The sequence below is a fragment of the Rhinichthys klamathensis genome, unplaced genomic scaffold (assembly GCF_029890125.1).
Source record: "Rhinichthys klamathensis goyatoka isolate OS25496 unplaced genomic scaffold, OSU_Roscu_1.1 h1tg000131l_1, whole genome shotgun sequence".
Taxonomy (NCBI): domain Eukaryota; kingdom Metazoa; phylum Chordata; class Actinopteri; order Cypriniformes; family Leuciscidae; genus Rhinichthys; species Rhinichthys klamathensis.
Genome location: NW_026606666.1, coordinates 1093627 through 1116749, shown reverse-complemented (window position 1 = coordinate 1116749; position 23123 = coordinate 1093627). Strand labels below are relative to the sequence as shown.

Sequence of the window (23123 nt, the reverse complement as noted above, 5' to 3'; positions counted from 1 at the left end):
GTTTCAGTGCTGTACTGTCCATCTGCATCTGATGTGGAGATGTTTCATTCACAGGAGCTTCATTCTGATGATCCAAAGGAGTATAAAGCCTACAGAATCAGCATGTTACGCAGGATGGTTGTATGTAGGATTGTGTGTGTGTGCATGTATCTGAACACTAACTGAAACTAGCGTGTGTTGCACAGAATCTGAGCTGCGTTGAACTCTAACTGTGTGTTTAACCCACAGCAGTGTGAATCAACACACTTTTTAATGTTTTCTTTTTAATATATAATATATTTGAACGTTTCTCTCTTGTAAGTGAATCTCGCAAAAATGACACCACATCATAAAAAAAATGTACTTATATTTTTTCAAAATATGCATTTTTCATTAAGCAAAATGTTTCTTTTTTTCTTTTTCCCTTTTTTTGGATGGGGTGAAAAGTGACATTTATTTGTGAGATTCACCCATCTTTGTTTCTATTTTTCTCTCTGTTTAATGAGTTGCATGGACAGATGCTGTATATCTTCAGATTGTTGCAGAACTGAACGATGCTCGTTTGACCTGCTTTGTCCCGATTCACTAAAATAAACCCTATTTTTCACTCTGCTGCCAAAGAGACTCAGTTGCCATAAGCTGCTACAATTGTCATGATGATGATGATGATGATGTCTTGTCTCTCTGGTGACAGGATCTCATGGAGCAGCTGGAGAAACAGGATAAGACCGTCCGCAAGCTGAAGAAACAGCTCAAAGTCTTTGCAAAGAAGATCAATGACCTGGAAGGTATGTGTCACAGGCTGTGTTTAGAGCCCCTGTTCAGAAATCATCTGTCAGATCTCGTGTCGTTATTTATACTATATTATTAGTATATAAATTAATTAAAAGTTATAACGTCATATTTATTTAACATTGAAATGTTGCCAACTGTCTATAGTTCCAGTGGCACCAGTTCAACTAGTACAATGTGAAGATTATGCAACAATCACACGCTAACTAATATAAGTGAGAATACATTTCTTACCTTAAAATTCTTCAAATCGCGTTCTTCTTCTGAGGTAAATCCAAGGTGAACTCGCACCTTTTACAAAAATCACAACATTTTGTTTTTATTGAGTGTACACAAATAAAAGTAGACATTTAACAGTTTTGAATCATATATAACACTTAAATGTATGACAAAAAATGTTGTTATTTGAGTCTCATTCGCTCTGATAAGAAAAAAAGCGAGGCTATCGCGACGGCCGGCCCCTAAGGGTTAAATCTACATGATATGAGCCTTCGTGTTTGTGTGTGGATGTTTTCTGTGTTTTGTAGGTGGGCAGATGGATGTGTCTCCAGGACAGACGACTGATGAGCCTGTTCATCCAGTGAACATTCCACGCAGGGAGAAAGATTTCCAGGGAATGCTGGAATACAAGAAAGAGGATGAACTCAAACTGGTCAAAAATCTCATACTTGGTAAGACACTTGGGGCCAGATTTACTAAACAGGGTAAATTAACATAAGACTGCAAAATACCACAAAAGGGCAGATTTTAGAATTTTCGAACACAGACGAAGCCAGATCAATTCCATTATGACCAACGCAATCTACCAAAATCAGCGCAAATTAGCATTGGGTCGCAAACAAACGCAAAAATAACGTGGTTTGGCAACCATATGTTGGGATAACGTAGCGCCTCTGCCATTCCAAATAAATGAACATAAGTGGAGAATATTCTCTCCATTCTACCACCTCTCTGTTCTCTACAGTGCCTCTTCCTAGAAGCAACTATTGCAGCCATATAAAGCGCAAAATGGATTTGGGGCATTAAATAATGGCACAAATACCAGTAAATTGATCTCCCATAAATCTTTCTTCTGAATGGGAAACTCCTACAAAAGCATATGCAATAAGGTTAATCCCAAAAATAACAGCCCACACGTTTTCATCGCTAATTTCTCTCTGCACATCTTTGGTCAATTTTGAAAGTAGTTTTTTAACGCTGAAAGAGGGTTTGCGCTGGCGCAAGCCGTTACACTCTTTTTAAGAAAACTGGTAAAAAGCCTTAATAAAAATAGCCTTAATGAAATTAAATGAAAAAATAATAATAATATGAAAACGCTCCATTAAACTCTGATCTGTGCATGTGTGATTTTTGTCAGAGCTGAAGCCTCGTGGTGTGGCAGTGAATCTGATACCAGGGCTGCCGGCATACATCCTCTTCATGTGTCTGCGCCATGCCGATTATGTCAATGATGACCAGAAAGTCCGATCTCTACTCACCTCTGTCATCAACAGCATCAAGAAGATCCTCAAGGTCTCAACACACTCACTCTCACACACCATTCACATTTATAATGCTAAAACGGACACTTCTTTTTGACAATAGTATTAAAAAAGCAGAATAACTTTTGTTTTTCTTTATCACTACAAACTATTACTGTTTTGCTTTTTCTACAGAAAAGAGGTGACGACTTTGAGACTGTTTCCTTCTGGTTGTCCAACACGTGTCGTTTCCTGCACTGCTTGAAACAGTACAGTGGCGATGAGGTGAGATCACACTCAGACACACATGAACTTCCTGTCTCGCTCTGGCCTGCTCACACAGTTATTTGCACAAGTAAATAGATATCATACTTATTGTCACTCTCAAACTCTAGATAGAAGGTTGACAGTGAACCATGTAAATAGTTTAGCAACTCTGGCTGTAAAGAAGAAACATGGAGACCAAGAATTTATCCCATTTCTTGTTAGCTATTTTTTTTTTACCAAACTAACATAAGTAACTGAAGACATATCCAGCTGTTGAAATATAGAGCTTTTAAAAAAAAAAAAAAAAAAAAAAAATATATATATATATATATATATATATATATATTAGGGCTGGGCAAGTTAATTCGTTATTATCGCGTTAACGCATTTATTAATTAATGCCGACAATTTTTTTATCGCACGTTAACGCAGTTTTTTAAATTATTATTTTGAAAGTCCGTTGCTCACTGGCTCTGAATACACATAGGCCTACAGTCAAACCATGGATCACAGGAGGGGTGGGATGTTGGTCAGCCAGCAAATAACCCACCCAAACAAGCAGTGGAGGGGCTTTGGCAGGTTCTCTCAGGTGAACAGAAAGGGAGACAGCGCTCCGCGAGTGAATGACAGGCGCTCTATGATAGTAACCATGGCAACGGCTTCTGTGCGCTACGCAGCTGTAGCCTTTTTAACTTAAATTAAAATTATACCTGATAGGCCTGCGTTTAGTTTAGTGGAGATGCGCTGCCATGTGAATTCCCTTCTGTTGATGACGTCCTGATAACTATTTAGATTGTGGAAACTCACAAACAGCGAGCCGAGGATCAGTCTCTCTTCCAATGATTTGTGCTGCGCGTCGTCAATTCAACTTCGGCAACGGGAGGGCGCGGGCGCGTGCGTGAGGCGAGCATGACCGCAACAGTTTCACAGGAACACACTCGCTTGTCGCACTAGCTTGTCGGTTCTAGCAATCACAGTGCTTGCGTATAATTGACGCATTGTTACATTTTTGGAGAGGTGCACGTCAGGGTACGCGCGCTACACACAGCAGGTACGCTACGCCGTGAGTTCGACGCAGAAGTATAAATTGGGCTTTACATCTGTTTAATGTAATCTTAGTGTACGTGGGAAACCATGTCATGACCAAACCTAAGCTACTATCAGAGAAGTAACGTTGGTCGACTTATATCTGTAGTAGTGGTCATGACCTCTGACTACATAGACTGTTTCTGCTGCTCCCTGATAAAAGATACCTGTTGATACCTGTTCAGAAAAAAAAACAAGAAAACTGGACTCGTTTTAACAAGCTAGATACAAGGTAATGCCCTGGCAGTGGCATAGCTTTGTTTTAATATTTGATTTGATTACATTAATGTTTAAGTTGAGATTTACAATAAATATTTTATTGCTACTGTGTAAAGGGAATACTGCTGGTATAAAGCAGCTTATTTGTTTAAAGTTTTGGCAAACCACATGTTATTGCACTTTTGTGTATATAGCAGTACATTTAAATCAAAAGTGCGCAATACACTACTTTAGAATTCATTATTCACTCTTGCGCGTAACAATGCGATTAATCGCAATAAATTCATGCGATTAATCGCGATTAAAATTTGTAATCGTTGCCCAGCACAAATATATATATATATTTTATATTCACTACAGAAATGTGGATTTATTCATGTTTTTGCCCTTGAAGCCCTTTTCTGGGAACCCTGAATCTAAGTTTGTATAAGCAAGATGTGGTTATTTACAACGCTTTTGACAAATTCACTTTCGAACAATTCTGCATGTCAAGAACATGTTCATGTTATATTTCACTCCAAAATCAAACGAAATAAATAAGAAATTACATTTCAAAAATAACATGAAGATTTTCATGACACTCCTCCCAAATTCTTGTAAATGTAATGCAAAATATGTCATTCTCATTTCCGTAATGTAAAGAAATATGTAAACTATTATATATTATGGTAGTATTTGCTGTACTGCCTTTAATATATATTCTTATTTAAAACACATTAATAATAAAGGTACAAATCATGTATTACATGAGCATCTAATGAGAATAATGATTAAAGATAAGTACATAATAACAGGGTTTCTTCGGGTATTAAAAAAGTCTCAAAAAAATATTAAATCCGAGCAGAAAGTCTTAAATTCATAGTCAAGTCATGGCATTAAATGTTGAAGCCTTGAAAAAAATGTATACCTTCATCGGTATTTTTATGCTGTTTTTCAATACAACTATTAACTCTATTTAAAATAAAGATACATTTACTTGAGATGCAATTGTAAAATTAAGTCTTGAAAAAGTGAGTTTATGCGAAGAACAAATATCTGTCAAAGAGTTATCACTTCCCTTTGAAATAAGTTGTTTTTTCTCAGCCCATTGGCTGATATTTGTTATTGTTTTAATCATAAACTCACTTTGTTTTGATACATTTTTACAGAAAACAGGACTTCATATTTGATTTTTGTATCTCCAGTAATTGCATTTTTGCAATTTTCACTGGAAAACAAGCCAGAAAAACTGAGGAAGAACATCACTTTTTTTGCAGTGCGATCAGAAGATATAGTAAAAGTTATGTCCGTATTCTAGTGGTTAGAATCAGAGCGATTCAAGCTACTTTTTTTTTGTAAAATGAATTAAAAAGTAATGGATATATGTTGGAAGTTGTATTGTCAAACTCTGAAGTTGCTAATACAGCTCATTGTGTTTCTCCCTGGTCATTTACATTTAAAGAACATTCCCTTCAATTTATTTCTTCAATTTTCTTTACTTGGTCTTAAAAAGGACTTTAAAAATCTTAAATTTACCTGCATAAAGTCTGAATAAACAGTATGCATTACGGTGATGAGAAAAAAAAATCATAATGGTCCTAAAAATAGACATTATTTTCTTTAAACACACATCATTTCTTAACCAGAAAGACTGTGCTGTTTAATCACAAAACAGACATGTCTTGGAAAAATTATGTAAATCCATTGTTCAAAAGGTGTGGGAATAGTGTGTATTGTCTCTGCAGTGTATATGTGGCCACAGTTTCTTGTTGCTTAAACAGAATCAACACTTTCTTCTCCTTCTCTCTCCAGCAATTCATGAAGCATAACTCCCCTAAACAGAATGATCACTGTCTCTCCAACTTTGACCTGGCCGAGTACCGGCAGGTTTTGAGCGATCTGGCCATTCAGATCTACCAACAGCTCATCAAGTCTATGGAGAACATCCTGCAGCCCATGATCGGTGAGCACGGGACCTCTGGGTGACTTTCTTTCGATCTGCATCGCTCTTTCTCTCTCCCTCTGTATTTATCCCTCTGTCTGTTGTTGCTCTCGCCAGTCTCTGGCATGCTGGAACATGAAACCATCCAGGGCGTTTCCGGCGTGAAGCCCACGGGTCTCCGTAAGAGGACATCGAGTATCGCCGACGAGGGCACGTACACGTTGGACTCCATCATCCGCCAGCTCAATTCCTTCCACTCCATCATGTGTCAGCACGGGACCGACCCGGAGCTCATCAAACAGGTGGTCAAGCAGCAGTTCTACATCATCGGCGCCGTTACTCTCAACAACCTGCTGCTGCGTAAAGACATGTGCTCCTGGAGCAAGGGCATGCAGATCAGGTGCGGGCTTATTACTTCTAGATGTTCGCAGAACAGTGCAAATGTATTAACATACAGTGGCCGCCAAATAGCGTTGGAATTATTAGTAATTATTCTATACCAATAATTCTTCATAATTCTTGAAACCATCGTGCAAAATAAGGCCTTAAAACTTTGAAGGTAAAAGAGTAGCAATACTCGAGAGCACGTAGATGTGAATTTGAGAACTTAAATTCGTACTTGTATGTGAACATTTACACTCACATCTAGAGGTCTTCACGGGTCCACTTGGATCCGAAAACCCGAGACCCGACCCGAGACCCGAGCGGGTTCGGGTCCAAAACTCCGACGAGTGTCTCGGACACGGGTCGGGTTCGGTATTAGTGGCCTCGGGTCTCGTGTAATTTAAAATAAATATGCCTTTTCCAAATGGACCCGAGAAGACCCGAATTCTTTTAAACTATGTTGGGCATTTAAAATTGCAGTATTTAAAACAACTCTATGACACCGTTCTCTCACTTTTTCTAAGTGAGAGAGCGAATCCGCGCTTCTACGTGCAAATGGGCTATAAGCATAAGCGCGGTGTCCTCCGCATTTATTTACTCAGTTGCTCGCTCCACATAAACCAACCCCTCCCTTTGCCAAGAAGAACTAGTGCGCCATCATGTGGATGGATGTTTGACTAAATGGAAGTATTTGAATTGTCGTTAAGCCAGGCCTGTCAATCAATTTTAAAAATACGCGACACTGTCAGAAAAGCATGGAGGCGATAACAGAAATATGTCAGGGAAAACGAATGGTGGTTCTAATCATCGTATGGTCCGGTAAATAACATTATGCCAAATTTTATAGGACGTAATGGGTTACAGTGATGTGTGATTGACATTTTAGCACTTCAGCACGCTTACACTTGCGCGTCTTTGTTAAGTGCATTTTTGAGAAACGCAGGGCTGCAGGCTGTGCACAATGTAAATGCCGTTAACGTTCGGGTCCAGTCGGGTTCTAAAGGAAATGGCGTCAGGTCGGGTCGGACTCGGGTCTAATTTTATCGGGTCTGTCTCGGGTCGGGTTTTTCTTTAAAAAAAAAAAATTTATGCACGTCGGGTTCGGGTAAGTAGTGATTCGGGTCGGGTACAGATTTTAGGACCCGAGAAGACCTCTACTCACAGCTCCAATGTGAAAACCTGTAAAATAAAAATCTGAAGTTGAATGTTGAAATTTGCACTCGCAGACAATAGTCACAAACCTGTATTCTGAATTTGAAGCTGCAGACAAGCAGTCACAAATGTGTAAAATGCCATTCACAGAAATACAATGACAGTCACAAACATGTAAAATATATTTGCACTTCTTCTAACATTCAAATTCGCAGTACAACCTCAAATTGGCACTTGCAACTTCTCAAATCTGTCACTGCAAGTTCAAATTTCGCGCCTTGACTTTTGCTACTCTTTTCGCGATATATGAGGTGCAAAACTGATTTGTGCACTTGTAAGTAACTCAGTAGTGGCGAGAGAGAAAAGGGGGTGGGAGCGGGGGTGTTCAAAGGAGCCGTTTTATTGGTTGGCGCCTAGCCAATTGTACGCTATTGTACGCGATGATGTCACGAAACCCGGCTCCCCGTGGATGTTCTGAAACGCTAACATGGCTTAATGCATTAGACTGATTTAAAAGAAATGAATGATATTATCAAACTTAGTAAACACAATAATGCATACTACAGAAAAGCAGATGAGCACAGAATATGAACGCAACACGTTAAATTAAGACAGTGGTTTTAAAAGACCAAACTCAGGAAACACCATAAATAAAGCAGACAGAAAAGCAATTGAGCAGAATATGAACGCAACTCGTTTAATTGTACGGTAAGCATTTTCCTCTCATAGAAAACCAAGAAAACGCTTTATGAGGCTTAATGGACCAACAGTTATAAAAAAAAACACAATTCGTTATACATTATTAATAAAACACAGGCAGCTGGTTTATTTGCACTGAACACAAATTTGCTTTCTTTCGTCATATTCTGTGCTCATCTGTTTTTCTGTTGGATACATTATTAGTATGGTGTTAATATCACTAAGTTTGATAATATCATTTATGTCTTAAATCAGTCTAATGCATTAAGCCATGTTAGCGTTTCAGAACATCCACGAGGAGGCGGGTTTCGTGACATCATCGCGTACTATAGAAGTCCCATTTCATTGGCTAGGCGCCAACCAATAAAACGGCTCCTTTGAACACGCCCGCTCAAAGAGTAGCAAAAGTCAAGGCGCAAAATTTGAACTTGCAGTGAAGGATTTGAGAAGTTGCAAATGCCAATTTGAGGTTGTACTGCGAATTTGAATGTTAGAAGAAAGTTTGTGTCTGTCGTTGTATCTTTGTGAATGTCATTTTACACATTTGTGACTGCTTGTCTGCAGCTTCAAATTCAGAATACAGGTTTGTGACTATTGTCTGCGAGTGTGTATATCTCAGCGTTCAAGTTCAGATATTTGTTTTACAGGTTTTCACATCGGAGCTGTGAGTGTAAATGTTTGCGTACACGTACGAATATTTATTGTACAAGTTCTCAAATTCACATCTACATGCTCTCGAGTTTTGCTACTAATTTACCTTCATATAAAACATGCTTCTTTTATATAGAAATGTTATAATAATCATTCAATTTAAATCACAAATTAAAAGTTAAAGGGATATTAAAAATGAAAATTATGTCACTTACTCGCCCTCAAGTTGATCCAAACCTGTATGAATTTCTGTCTCGTGCTGAACACAAAAGAAGATATTTTAAAGAATGTTGTTAACCAAACAGTTGATGGACACCATTGACTTCCATAATATTTAATTAATTATATTATAAATATTATAGTATATCAATATTATTATCAATCAGTATGCACATGAGATTTACAATACCGTTCATAAGTTTGGATTCAGTAAGATTTTTTTTTTTTTGAAAGAAATGAATACTTTTATTCAGCAAGGATGTATAGATTAAAAGTGACAGTAAAGACTTTTAAAAAAAATCACAAAAATGCTGTTCTTTTAAACTTTCTATTCAGCGAAGAACCCTGGGGAAAAAAACGATCATGGTTTTCTCAAAAATATCTCAGTCGTTCTCAGTAGTGATGATATTAATCAGTCCCTCCAGGATTTCACGATTTTTTTATGTGATTTTTGCGATCAAAATGACTGATTTTGTGGTGGTAATTTCCAAAAATTTGTGAAAAAAATTGCGATTTTTATATTTTATAATTAGGACATCACATTTACCATAATAGTATTATGTCAGATGCACAACATGACACAAATCACAAACAAAATGCATAAAGCTTGTTTATTTGGTCTAATCAAATTCTTTTTTTTAAATTATGCTGTAGCCTATTGTTGTTGCTTGATTAACATTAACAACAGCAGGTAAATTAGGTTACTGTCACTTTAAGACCTACTACAGTAATGACAAACGTCCCAATCAGTTATTACTGATTGTTTTACGTTAATACTTGCCAAGATGAATATTTTGAAGTAATTGTAGCTATGTGTATTTGTTCAAGCGCTATAAAGAGAATTCAATATTCTAACTAGGCCGACAGGCGGTGACATGCAGTCAGTCAGTCAGTCTCACACACACACACACACACACACTTGCAGTCAGAGACAGACTGTCACTCGACTGGCTGAAATTAGTTCTCTTTCACGGTATACTGCGCTTTTAATAATTCTTTTTAGTACCATCGAGCATATAATACTTTTTGTTATGTCATTCAATCATGTTAAACGCATTAATAAGTTTGCCGTACTGCCCAATGAAAACCTGGGCGCTGAGAGGGCAGGAGAGACGCTTTTTCTTTCGCCATGTTTCTGACAGACCGCTCACAGACATCACGCGTGCGCAACATCTATTCTGTAATCTGTACCCACGTAAAAATGCAAACTTTAATTAACTAGAGATATTTCAATTGGGTGATTATAATTTAATGTTTTGAGAGGACTTTTTTTTTTATTTTTTGTGATTATTTTGCGGTTAAATTAGGAATTATGCAGGATCGCAAAAAAATGCGACATTTTGTTGATTTTGCGTTGTATTCAGCGATCGCAGAATCGCGAAAAACTGGAGGGACTGATTAATAACAATAATACATGTTTGTAGAGCACCAAATCAACATATTGGAATGATTTTAACAGTGAAACCAGGAATACATTTTAAAACATATTAAAATAAAATAAAAAGTTATTTTAAATCGTAATATTTCATAGTATTTCATAGCCTTGATGACCATAAAAATAACTTTCATAAACATTAAAACTTTTACCGACCACAAGTTTTTAAGCGGAGGTATAGATTACATTGTATATGCAAGATAAGCTCAGAAATTTAGCTGTTGGCCATATTTGAATTTATTTCCAGCAGTATAGTCTCTGGTCCAAGGGTCAATGTGTGTATGTGTTCAGGTATAACGTGAGTCAGCTGGAGGAGTGGCTGAGAGATAAGAATCTCATGACATGCGGCGCAAAAGAGACGCTGGAGCCGCTGATTCAGGCCGCACAACTCCTGCAGGTGAAGAAGAAAACGGATGAGGATGCCGAGGCAATCTGCTCCATGTGTAACGCCCTCTCTACAGCACAGGTAACACACACTCCAGACTGTCTCTTTCTATACATTATGATTAATTTCCCTGATCATTCCGTTTCTTTTGCGCAATTTCATATCGTCTTGATGTAGCCAATATTAGTTATTTGAAAAAGTCTAGCTTTTTCAGGCAAACAAAACAAAACGACCCACTTAGACGCTCACCAATCATTAAAAAGAATACACATTACAATAAAATTCAAGGATCACATTTTTATAGCAGCAGTTCCCAACGTGCAAAACATTGTAGTATTCCTTGAGGCATTTTTTTTTAAATAGATAAAACATTATTTATTTGTTTGTTTGTTTGTTTAATATTTAAATTCAGTGTGATGAATCAAAATGAATTCCACTACACTGCAAAAAAATGCTTTTCTTACTTAGTCTTTCCAGGCCAAATATCTACAAATTCTTAAATCAAGAAGCATTTACTAGATAAGTAAAATTACATAAGAAATTCTATCTTGTTTTCTGATTTTAAATAATCAAAATGAATTGGGTTTTTGCTTAAAACAAGCAAAATTATCTGCCAAGGGGGTAAGATAAATAATCTTGTTTTCCATTTGAATTGAGTTTTTTCTTTTTCTTTTTTTTTTTCTTTTTTACTGGTAGATAATTTAGCTTGTTTTAAGCAAAAACTTTTCATTTTACTTATCTAGTAAATGCTTCTTGATTTAAGAATTTTTAGATATTTGACTGGAAACAAGACAAAAATACTGTGTAAGAAAAGCATTTTTTGCAGTGTAATATTTATGCTTGTATTGCCTAATTTGCATTTATTTATTTTGTCCTGCTTTACTGTTGAAATGTAAATGGGGGTGGGGGGGACTGATTTTTTTTTGTCAGAATAACACAGATTATACTGAATATTTCTTCCTATCTCATATTTTTTTTCCGTCACCATGTCCCTTTAGGGGCTCCGTAGTTTTCACATTTTTTTTTGGTTTTACATCGTTGACTGACCGAAACAATCTTTTGTTCTTTTTTGGAGGCCTACTTTTGAATTTGTTTTGTCATGCAACTGCTCATCAATTTTTTTTCTCATGTTTTTTTGCTTACCACAACCTGACACACACACATCATTTCTTATTTTCTATCCAGATCGTGAAGGTGCTGAACTTGTACACGCCTGTCAATGCATTTGAAGAGCGTGTGTCAGTATTGTTCATAAGAACAATACAGGTATGTTTAAAAAATTCATACTAGACCTTGTGCTCTTAAGTCATCATATCATTTTATTGATTTTGAATGCTTCAACTTGTGTGTTTCCTCTGACAGACGCGTTTACGGGATCGGAAGGAGTCGCCTCAGCTGCTGATGGACACCAAAGTCATCTACCCCGTGACCTTCCCCTTTAACCCCTCCTCTCTGGCCCTGGAAACCATTCAGATCCCCGGCAGCCTCAATCTGGCCTTCCTCACTCGCGTGTAGACCTGTCAATCACCTCACCTCAGCCAATCACACGGCAGGAACAGGGAGCCAAAATATTTCAATAAATAAATAATCAGTTGTTATAGGTAAATAAGCCACATAATTAAAGAGAATGCAATTTAGACCATGTCACCAATCCCTCTTTTTGCTCTTCTTCATCACTTTTGTCTATTCTTTAAAAGGGTGAATCTTGCAAAAACCTGTTTTACTTAAAGAAAATTCAGCCCATACCATTATACCATTAAGTTTTTGGACATTGTGATGCTATTTTAATGATAATTAAGCACTTTCCCTCAACAGTTTTGTATTGCTTTATTGCAAAAAAAAATATCTTATTGCGAAAACAAATAATATTATTCACATTGTACAGTATTTGCGGGCATATGCTGAATCAAATAAATAATTGGAACTCACTGGAATGCAGTAAAATATATATGATATTATTAATGAGAAACATTGAGGATAGTGTGAATAACAGAAATGCCCAAAACTAAAATGTCCACAAACATTACAGTAAGGAGAATATGGGCAGAAATATCCATGACAACAGTTACAATACAACAACAAAAAAACAACAATGTTTTTTTACATTGTTTATATTTAATACAAAACACAAAACAATGTTTTTAAAAAAAATGGCCTTCATTGACTTCATTCTTTTGATCGTGGAACCTGGATATATATATTTTTTGTGAGATTCACCTGGAATATTTCAGAGATGTTTCGCTTATTGAACATTACGAAAGTAAGAATGAAGCTCAAAATAACTAATTCTAACACTAATGCCTTTTCAGACCACTGTCACAACCAGAATATGTTTCCCGGGGCTGTATAATCTTATACATATATAAATATCTATGAAAGTGTATGATGCTAGGATATTTTATTTATTGCTTTACCCTATCAGGTTTTTTTTTTTCTTTTTTTTTTTTCTCTCAGATGCTAGCTAAGCTGGATATCCAGTTGTGGAACATACTGTAGTCCTCTGCTCTCATCCATACCAGATAAATAACCTAGACCTTGGAGCTCAGCTGACTTCATTAGTGTAGATTATTATTGGTTAGTAGCGTGTGGTGATTAGCTAATACGTAGTCATGTCTGGGGAAAACTGGTGAAAAGAAAACTTAGAAATCCATACACAGTCCTCGAGCTGATCTCTTCCTCAAGAGCTTCCTCAAGTTTACATCTCTGATCTTCAGGAATCATTTCCAAAGAGATGGTACAGTCCAGACCCAGTGCATGATGGGATTGTTTGGGTTCGCATCACACTGACCTGCTCTGTCGGCATCGTACATATCAAGAGCCTGAGGTCCTTGTTTTACAGGTTTTCTATCAGAGCTAGTGTTAGTTGAGGTGGGATCTAGACTCCTGAATGAGGTTTAATAAGGTTTCAGATGGTTTGGGCCCTCCACCGTTCTATTCGTGGGTGAATCTCATGAAGAAATGTCCCGGTGAAATATCAAATTAAATAAATGACTAAATAGATTTGCACAAAGAATTTTAGGAGCCAATTTTAGGAACATTATGACTGCCTTTTTTTTATGACAAGCATATTTCCCCCCAAAAGTCCCACTATATATACTGTATAGAATGTATGTAAGTTCGTTATTTATATATATATATATATATATATATATATATATATATATATATGAACTCGCATACATTGTAGCAATGTAATAAAATATCATCCGATCTCAACAAGTGTATTTTATTAAAATCAGCATCAATTCAGTACATGATCATGATCTATACTTGTGTACTTTACAATATAAATATCATTATTTATTATTTTTACAGTACAGTAATGAGAATGTGTTGGATAAATAAGCTTAAATAGGCAAAAAATCATATTGTCAGTATACTGTATATATAGTACAGTAAGGTTTTTTTTTTTTTTTGGGTGTGCAATGAGACAAATAAGAAAACGTCATGATATTTTTCATGAGATTCACAAAGGCGTCTTGTATGCCCCAAAACACACTAGATATCGTTTACAGAAAAGAAACCCCAAACTACTGACTCTCAAGACATGAAGATGTTTATCAAAAACCTGCTGTTATTTATTTCAGTATTATGCGTTTTTAAAAGTTAGAAGCAGCTGTTGTTTTTCTGGCATGTGCTGTTGGATGAGTTAATATATATGGACACATTTTTTATTATTTTTTAAATTTTGTTTTGCTTGTTTGTCCTTTGTGTTCATGTCTGGCAGGATATCAGTATTATCTTGAATGTGTCAGGCAGCTTTTCTTGAAAAGCTGTTTGTTTTGATCTGTAACTCCTGAAATTGAAGTATAGTACACTTTAGTACAGCCATGCTTTGCTTTCCATCACCGACACACACACACACACACAATTATATTATATTACATTACATTATTTCAATGTTTTGGGGTCAGAAAATGGTGCATGTTGATACTTTGTTTCTTCTCTGTACTGCATGGGTTTCAGCTTTGAAATCTTGCACACTAGTTCAGTGTGTCATTGGCCATTAACACACAGCTTTGGACCTAAAAAGAGAATCTGATGTCATTTGACTGTAGTGCGCTGGGATTTTATCATGCCATGCCTTACTGTAGTTCTATAGTGTGTGTGTGTGTGTGTGTGTGTTTGCTTGCTTGCGTGCATGCATACATTACAGTGCAAAGCTCATTTCCGTAAACAAGTATTTTTGTGTTGGTTTCCAGTGAGATTTTTTTATTTTATTTCCTGAATTAAATGTATTTTTCACACCTCATTGGCAAATTGTTTATATATACATATATATGTATATAGCATTTGTTAAAATTTAGTAAAAATGCTATTGGGGTACGAAAAAGAAACTTAGTTCAACATATATTCTCTGAAAATAAAGATGTTTTTGATCCTCAAATTTATTTAGTTTAGATAATTTAAAAATATATATATATTTTTTTTTTTTTACTGGAAAACAACAAATACCAGCGATCAATTGTTGGTTTTGTATTGTACTGTTTTTTGTTGTTGTTTTTTTGCATTGTATCAAGTTCAGCATTCAGCACCAGTGCACAGAATCATTCAGGAGTTTTATGATCATGGGACCATTGTGTGTATGTGACCTTTTTGAGCTTTTTTTATTATTATTGTTATTTGTTCAGTTCTTATGGAACACAAATAAAAATGTGGAAGATTTACAAATGCAATTTGAGAAAAATGCATATCACTTCAAATGGAAAATTATCAAATTGTACTGGAACACAAACAAATGAAAATGTAAACAATTATTGAATGTTGATGTGTTTGTTCATGGTTCTATTTACTGTCATATTTTAGATGAAGCCTTACCTCTGAGTGGACGACATGTCGATGTAAACGTTGTTTCTCTATCAAGTTTCATATTCTGTTAATTTGCTTTATTTAAATGTTTGAAGTATAAACCCATAATATTCATTTTCAAATGAATTTCTCTTAAAACATTCATTTGCACATCTTAAAAAATCTTGTCACACTGATCCAACAGCCCTGCTTCAGTCTTTCCTCAGCTCTGAGTTCTAAATGGTTTGTAAAAAAAAAAAAAGACATTCACATGACAACAGCCAGTCCACAGTCTGATGCTCATGTCATGATCAGCCTGCTCTCATGCTTGTATAAAGACAGCTTATACAGACATTAATAGTTGCTGTAGTAATGCAGATCAGTTCAACATCTCATATCTCATATGTTTGCTTCTCCTTCAACTTGTTCAGATGGCAGATTGAGGTTTTTTCGGGGGGAATGTCTCACTGAAGGACCGGAGAGTTTGTAGTTCCTGTAGCTGTAATTATTTCACGTGTTCATCGATGCAATTTCATGGAGTGATATACTAATGTCAAAAGCTGTTCGAGTCAAATAAATGAATTCAGCACTACCTGAATGTTTTCTTTTTATTGACATTATGAAGCATTTAAAGGTACACTGTAACTTTTTTTATACAAAATGTATTTAAATAATGTCAATACATCATCAAACCTCTTTTCAAACCCCCTTTTCCTTATGTTGTGTTCGGGTCATTTTGACCCGGAGATGATTTTCTTTTTCCTGAAAATGTTAGTTAATATAAAACTATCACATTAGACTAAACCTTACAGACTTCGCTTTAAAAAAAAAAAATTTGATTCTGTGGAGTGCAATAAATGAGGAGACGAGACGGAGATGCGTCGAGTCAGCTTTACTCTCCACTTGAATATATCAGAACTGTCTAGCAGTGAGATCGACACAACAACACAACGTTAACCGGAACTTTATTTTTGGTTTCCCTTAAAGGTATAGTTCCTTAGTGAATGTCTCTTATTTGTGGGTCACCACACAGGCCCCCCCAGAATTCACCCATAAACAAGTCCAGACCGAACAGGTACCCCCAAAAAAACATAGGACACTACTCCATAGTGCCAAACAGAACAACCCAGCTCATAACAGTCCCTATGAAAAGTCAATGTATGGGGGGCGGACCGGGGGGCAAAACCGGCTGCGCTTAACAGGAGAGGGGCAAGGGGCAGGGCAGGCGCACGGTGCGAGGCTGCTGCAGGGGGGCGCCCTCGCCGTGGGGCAGGGCCAACTGCAGCGGTTCGCCAATATCCACATGAGCAGGCTTGATTCGGTCTATAGCCACCCGCTCAGGCCTGCCTCCCATATCCACCACAAAGTTCTTAGACCCCCTCGTCAGGACACGGAAGGGCGCATCATAGGGGGGCCGCAGCGGAGTACGATGGCCATCGTGGCGGATGAAGACATACTTGGCTGACGGTAAATCCTTGGGCACGTAGGACCGAGGGAGGCCATGGTGCGACGTTGGAATGGGAACGAAAGCGTCGGCAATGTCCCGAGACACAGCACGATGGGAGGCAACCGACCAAGGGGCCGTGGCATCTGGAAGAAACTCCCCCGGGATGCGCAGAGGCTGGCCGTACACCAGCTCGGCCGATGAAGCTTGAAGATCTTCCTTAGGGGCGGAGCGAAGGCCAAGCATAACCCATGGGAGGCGGTCAGCCCAGTCGCTGCCCGTGAGGCTGGCCCGGAGTGCAGCCTTCATGTCCCGATGAAACCGCTAGCAAAGTCCGTTGCTCTGTGGGTTATAGGCTGTGGTACGGTGGACCTTCAACCCCAGGACCTCGGAGACCGCAGTCCAAAGCTCCGATGTAAACTGCGGACCCCGGTCCGAGGAGAGGTCAAACGGTGTACCGAAACGGGCCACCCAAGCCATAATGAACGCCCGGGCCACCTCATCTGATGTAGTGGAGGCCAGGGGCACCACTTCTGGCCACCTGGTGGTCCTGTCCACCATAGTGAGGAGGTAGGTGTAACCACGGGAGGGGGGAAGTGGGCCCACTAGGTCCAAATTCACATGATCAAAACGCCTCTCTGGCACTTTGAAGGGTGCCAAAGGGGCCTTGGTATGACGAGTCACCTTTGCGCGCTGGCACGCCACACAGGCAGCAGCCCAGGCCCTGACGTCCCTCCGCAGGCCCGGCCAGACGAACTTTGCCCCCACCAGCTTGGTCGAGGCCTTCACCCCCGGGTGGGAAAGGCCGTGTATAGCGTCAAACACCTTACGCCTCCAGCTAGCAGGTACCATGGGGCGCGGTTGGCCAGTAGAGACGTTGCAGAGGAGTGTAGCGTTGGCCGTGTCAAACACCACATCCTCCATGAGCAGCGCCGTGGGAGCAGTCCTGTAGCCTTGCACCTCAGAGTCCACGGTCTGATCCTTAGCCATAGCTGCATAGTCAAGGCCCAAGTGGACGGAACCAGTGACCACCTGGGTGAGGCAGTCGGTGACGAAGTTGTCCTTTCCGGCCACGTGCTGAATGTCAGTGGTATACTCGGATATGGAAGAGAGCTGACGCTGCTGGCGACCAGACCATGGCTCCGAAGACTTGGCCATGGCAAACGTCAGCGGCTTGTGGTCAACGAAAGCCGTGAACCGCCGGCCCTCCAACAGGAAATGGAAATGACGAGTGGCGAGGAAAAGACCCAGGAGCTCCCTGTCGAAGGCGCTGTATTTCCTCTCGTTGTCCCGGAGCTTTCTGCTGAAAAAGGCCAGCGGCTGCCAGGCTCCGCTCACCCACTGTTCACACACAGCCCCCACGGCGTAGTCCGAGGCGTCCGTAGTCAGAGCCACTGGAGCAGTCGGAGACGGGTGCGCTAGCAGAGCAGCATTGGCCAGCACAGTTTTGGCAGCATCAAAAGCACCCGTCATCTCTGGGGACCAATCCAACACGTCCGCCGGCCGCCCACCCCGCAAGGCGTCGTACAATGGTCGCATGAGCTGGACCGCATGGGGGAGGAAACGGTTGTAGAAGTTCACCATGCCCAGGAACTCCTGCAGGGACTTCACAGTGCCTGGGCGTGGGAAACTGGCGACGGCGTCCACCTTGGCTGGGAGGGGAACGGCCCCCTGTGGTGTGACGTGGTGGCCGAGGAATGTGATGGATGACCGGCCAATCTCGCACTTGGCTGGGTTGATGATAAGACCATGCTCACTGAGGCTGCCGGAGATGCATCAGGTGGTCGTCTGCGGACGCACTGGCCACTAGAATGTCGTCCAAGTACACAAACAGAAACGGCAGTGCGTTGACAAACTGTTGCCGGTTGGCCAGGAAAATCCTGTCTGCCTCCACAGCCAGCGCTCGGTTGTCTCTGGAGGAAGGAAGGGGGGAGCTGGCCAATGCGGTGCGCACGGGCGCTGGAAGCTGCCGCAGGAATATATGGGCGAAAAGGAACGCAGGATCCGCCGCGCCCAGCACCGCTAGCATCCTCTCCATTAAAGTGTAAATTGCAGGTTAACCACCACAACCAATTAATGTGTAAATTAAAGTGGTCAATGTGTATATATGTAAAAATGTCTGTCTTAAAATGCGTTAAAATAACATTTATTGGGGTTTCTTCAAAGGTAGCATGTTTTTTACCGTAACTGGGTGATGACGTCATAACAGGGAGCGCGGGCGGTAATGCACTCACTCTGTGTGTGCCGGCTGAGGGAGAATAAAACGATTCACGGGACTCCTGCAAACTAGAAATATCTATGAATAAAACCTAAAAACTAATACATTTTTATTCATCTGTTGCAGAAAAGCAATAAGAACAACTAAAACAAAATAGAAACGGTTTACAGGCCAGAGTTTCTATTTCTAACATGTCTGCAGCGTTGAGCGATGTAGCCAATCACAGACATACGTGTTGATTTCTTAAACGCAATAATGGCCAATCAGAAGTATTTACGATGGGCTCCCCTCACCGCTCAAAACGGACTTTTTGTTCAGTGCTGAATTCTGTATGCTGGCAAATCCTCTAATTATAACAAACATAGTGTATATATTATGAAAGATTCATTGATAATAACAGAGATGTGTGAGATCGCGATGAACTGATGTCAGCTTTTTAGGAATTATTATGGGAGCGCACTCTGCGAGCATTCATGCCAGACCATGCACGCAGTAGCCCGCTTGCTTTTATGTTATAACAGTGATCAGGAGCATGTGTATGCTGATGTGTATGGTGGCGACACGTAGGCTAACTTGAAAGTATTTGGAGGTACAGAAAAAAAGTCTTTTTGCGGGTGGGAGCGGGACAAAACATAAATGTTGCGGGCGAGAGAAAGTAATATAGAAAGTGGTTGAGAACGTCAGTTATAACGACCCACGTATTAAAAAATAGTCGGGTTTAAACCGGGCTCATAATTACAGTTAATGTGTCGGGCAGGGCCGGACCGGGCTCGGACACAGCGGGCTCGGGTAGGGTCTTATTTGATTTTTTTGGGCCCGATCTAAGCTGTAACGTTACCTCGGGTAAGGTATGCTAACACTTACAGGCACGAATCAGCCGTTTGTCCTTGGGGAACTTGTGGAGCCTCTCCCCAGTTTTTGATGTATTCGTACATCCCGCACAAACACAATAGGTAACCATTTTTGCTAGCTAGGTCTCCAATATAACGTAACTCCAGGCCTGGAGTATAGACAGAGTAGCTTGGAGTACCTGTTATGACGTCACGCCCAGCCTAGTGGAAGGGAGGGGGCGTGCTTAAAACTTACCAACGCACCAACTTTTCATATTATATTCAGCATTTTGGTATAAAAAACATAAAAAAAACAATGGTGGGCGGTTCTTATCTTTATGTTTAGTAAGCACATTGCATTATCTTCGTGAAAATTTTTACCTGCAATATACACTTTAACTTGGACGGCTTACTGTCTCCAAGGCCGTTCAGGGACAGCAGGCGATCGGCCTTCTCCAGCTCCGACAGTTCAAAGAGGTTCAACAGGAATGTTTTGAGCGCGTTGTATTTGCCGTCAGCCGGAGGAGCCTCTAACAGCGCCATAGCCCTGGCCGTTGTCGAGGCATCTAAGGCCGCTACTACGTGGAAATATTTTGTAACGTCCTGTGTTATTCCTCTCAGCTGGAACTGTACCTCGATGTGTTGAAACCACGGCCGCGGATTGTGCTGCCAAAAGTCCGGTAACTTAATGGTGGCCGCGTAGATAGCGCCGACATTAGCCGCGCCGCTAACAGCGTCCGGCGCCGCAGCAGCAGCATTTTTGCCAGCGTCGTTGTGTGACATAATTCAATCTTATCCAACTCGCGTCGGGGTCACCAATGTGGAGTGCAATAAATGAGGAGAGAAGAGACGGAGATGCGTCGAGTCATGCCGCGTTCCAGGCAACCTGTGTTTTTCCAACCTTATACCCGTGAAAGTGCACTGGAACGGCAGTCAAACCCGTGACTTCCCACCCGTGAACTCGTACTAGATCGATGTACTCCCAGTTACGAGTTCTGACGTCACATAGCCCGCAAAACCATATGTAACCCAGTAGGTTATAAGTAGGGTAGAGTGGGGGAAAACGCCCCCCTTAAGGAAAATGTGACATTACTGTGAAACAAAACATAAATGTGACTAGAATTGCCATCCCAGTTTTGAGTGACTATGGCAGGAGAATATTACTAAATATTAAAATTGCTCAACCTGCATAATTATATATATTTTTTGACTGAAAATATTTTTGTACAAAGGGGGCGTTTTGCCCCAGCGGTGGGGTAAAACGCCCCCCAAGGTGGGGTAAAACGCCCCCTTTCTTACCAACCAGTTTGCTTCATAGATCAACAGCAAAATAAACATAGTTTTTAATCTCTAAAAGTAAAAGGCAAGTAATGCAACAACATGTATATATACCTATTAATATTTATTTCAGGAATGTACAAAATAGCCAAATTTCTAACATTTTAATATTTTGATTTCTACACTAGGCCTATATGGGGTTGATAATTGATGTAGTATTTGTTCACCACTATCATCAAGAAAAACAGAAAACCCTAAATAAATATTAAACATAAATTAGTATATTTAAAGTGAAATATATTCAATAAATGCTCTAAAAGTCACTATATTTTATCATTGGGTCACCTAACCACCTTCCATCATTGCATCCACCAAGCTAGCTAGCTAATGCTCACTTGAGGTAATTTTATCATGTTTTGTTAAAATATTTTGATTTTATCGCCTAGTTATACTGCATTAAAGTGTAAAATAAAGACTTTGATAAACAGAAATATGTTACTATAGTAATTATGATAAAGAGAAACTATGCCCATTGGGGGGCGTTTTACCCCTCAGCATAGTTTTTTTTTTTAAATATAATTATATTCCTTATAAATAACATATGCTCTCAAACTACAGACTTCACTATTCATCTATCATACATTACTGTGATATCACTGTGAACAATATTCTATTAAACACTTGTTTACTAATATCTGAACATTATAGCATTTTCCATGTAATCCTCTTCTCTTCAAATACGTCGCTGGTGTCAGCTTCTCCATGGAGATTTGTATATCCCCGTTGTCAACGTAGTGCATAGCAATAGTAAAAATGTATCTTGATTCATTCTAGTGGTTATTTTGGGGAAAACGGGTGGGGGGGCATTTTACCCCAGGGGGGCATTTTCCCCCACTCTACCCTATGTTGTTAATAAGTTACCTCAATTTATTAGCGTGTATTTATGTTTAATTAAGAGAGAAAATGTGAATTAACCATTCATCTTTGTTTGTGATTATACGTGTATTTGGGCCTTTAAGAGCGCGCGTGCATGAGATACAAGTTTGATGTAGGTGTACATGTGGAAAACGTGGCTTTAACCATCATGTTAGGTGTTTGATTATTTTATCATTTTATCGGTGTATGTGAATTAAGTCCCGCCCTCACTGGTGTTTTGTGTAATGTGAGTGGTTGTTCGGGAGATGAGAGTTTTTGTTGACAAGCGCGAGAGACGGACATGAGAGAGACGCGTTTGCGGGGACAGAGTGATTTGATTGACGATTTATAAGTTTAAACAACCTTTAACTGTAATGTAGATCCAAGATGAATCGCTTGTGTGTGCGTCTTTGAGTTTGTAGCCAGTGTTTTATAGTTTTTGTTTCGTGTGGCTAACCTGCCGTTTGGGAGCGAATCCGAGTGTTTTCGGTTAGTTATCACTGCGCATATCAGCGCATCTGAACTGATAGTTTACAGCGACAGTTAAACAACCGACTAAAGACTGTTTAACCTGGTTGTTGTCCTTCACATCGAGGGAGACCTTGAGGACCAGATAGCGCCCCAAATACCCGCGTTATTTGGGGTTCCTCTGGCGGCGTGGGAGGCGCATTTCGTCGGCTGACGAGGGAGAGAGAGGACGAGGAGCTGCGTGAGGCCTGCTGCAGGATTCCGGAGTTGCGGTATCATTGCACGTGGAATTGAGGTATCTTTGTTTGATTGATTTTGTGCTCAGGAGAGTGAAGGGGCCATTTTTCAGTTTCCCGGCCACCACGAACACGAGCCACGATTCAGGCCTGCAACGGGGTGGGTTGTGTGAATGACTGGTGTGTGTGTGTGGGCCCACCGCATTAAATATTATTCAGTGCACTGAAAATAATATGTGTGTATTCAGAGTATCGTTTGTATAATCTGTGTGGGTTATTGTGTACATTTCTCCCGTT

The 23123-nt window shown here is 39.7% G+C and overlaps 1 protein-coding gene across 5 annotated transcripts in view; it reads left to right on the top strand.

The window, feature by feature from the left end:
* myo5aa (myosin VAa) overlaps positions 1-13032 on the top strand; it is a 102066-nt gene extending 89034 nt beyond the window's left edge. For 3 of the 5 annotated variants that reach the window (XM_056256707.1, XM_056256705.1, XM_056256708.1), the window contains 10 exons: positions 55-120; positions 674-767; positions 1299-1442; positions 2129-2283; positions 2427-2516; positions 5595-5745; positions 5842-6124; positions 10556-10730; positions 11835-11915; positions 12012-13032. In XM_056256707.1, coding sequence (XP_056112682.1) covers positions 55-120; positions 674-767; positions 1299-1442; positions 2129-2283; positions 2427-2516; positions 5595-5745; positions 5842-6124; positions 10556-10730; positions 11835-11915; positions 12012-12164 — 1392 coding nt within the window. In that variant the 3' untranslated portion in view covers positions 12165-13032. The remainder of the gene's footprint in view (positions 1-54; positions 121-673; positions 768-1298; positions 1443-2128; positions 2284-2426; positions 2517-5594; positions 5746-5841; positions 6125-10555; positions 10731-11834; positions 11916-12011) is intronic. The other 2 variants (XM_056256706.1, XM_056256709.1) reach the window with 1 other exon arrangement.
* The last annotated feature ends 10091 nt before the right edge of the window (positions 13033-23123 follow it).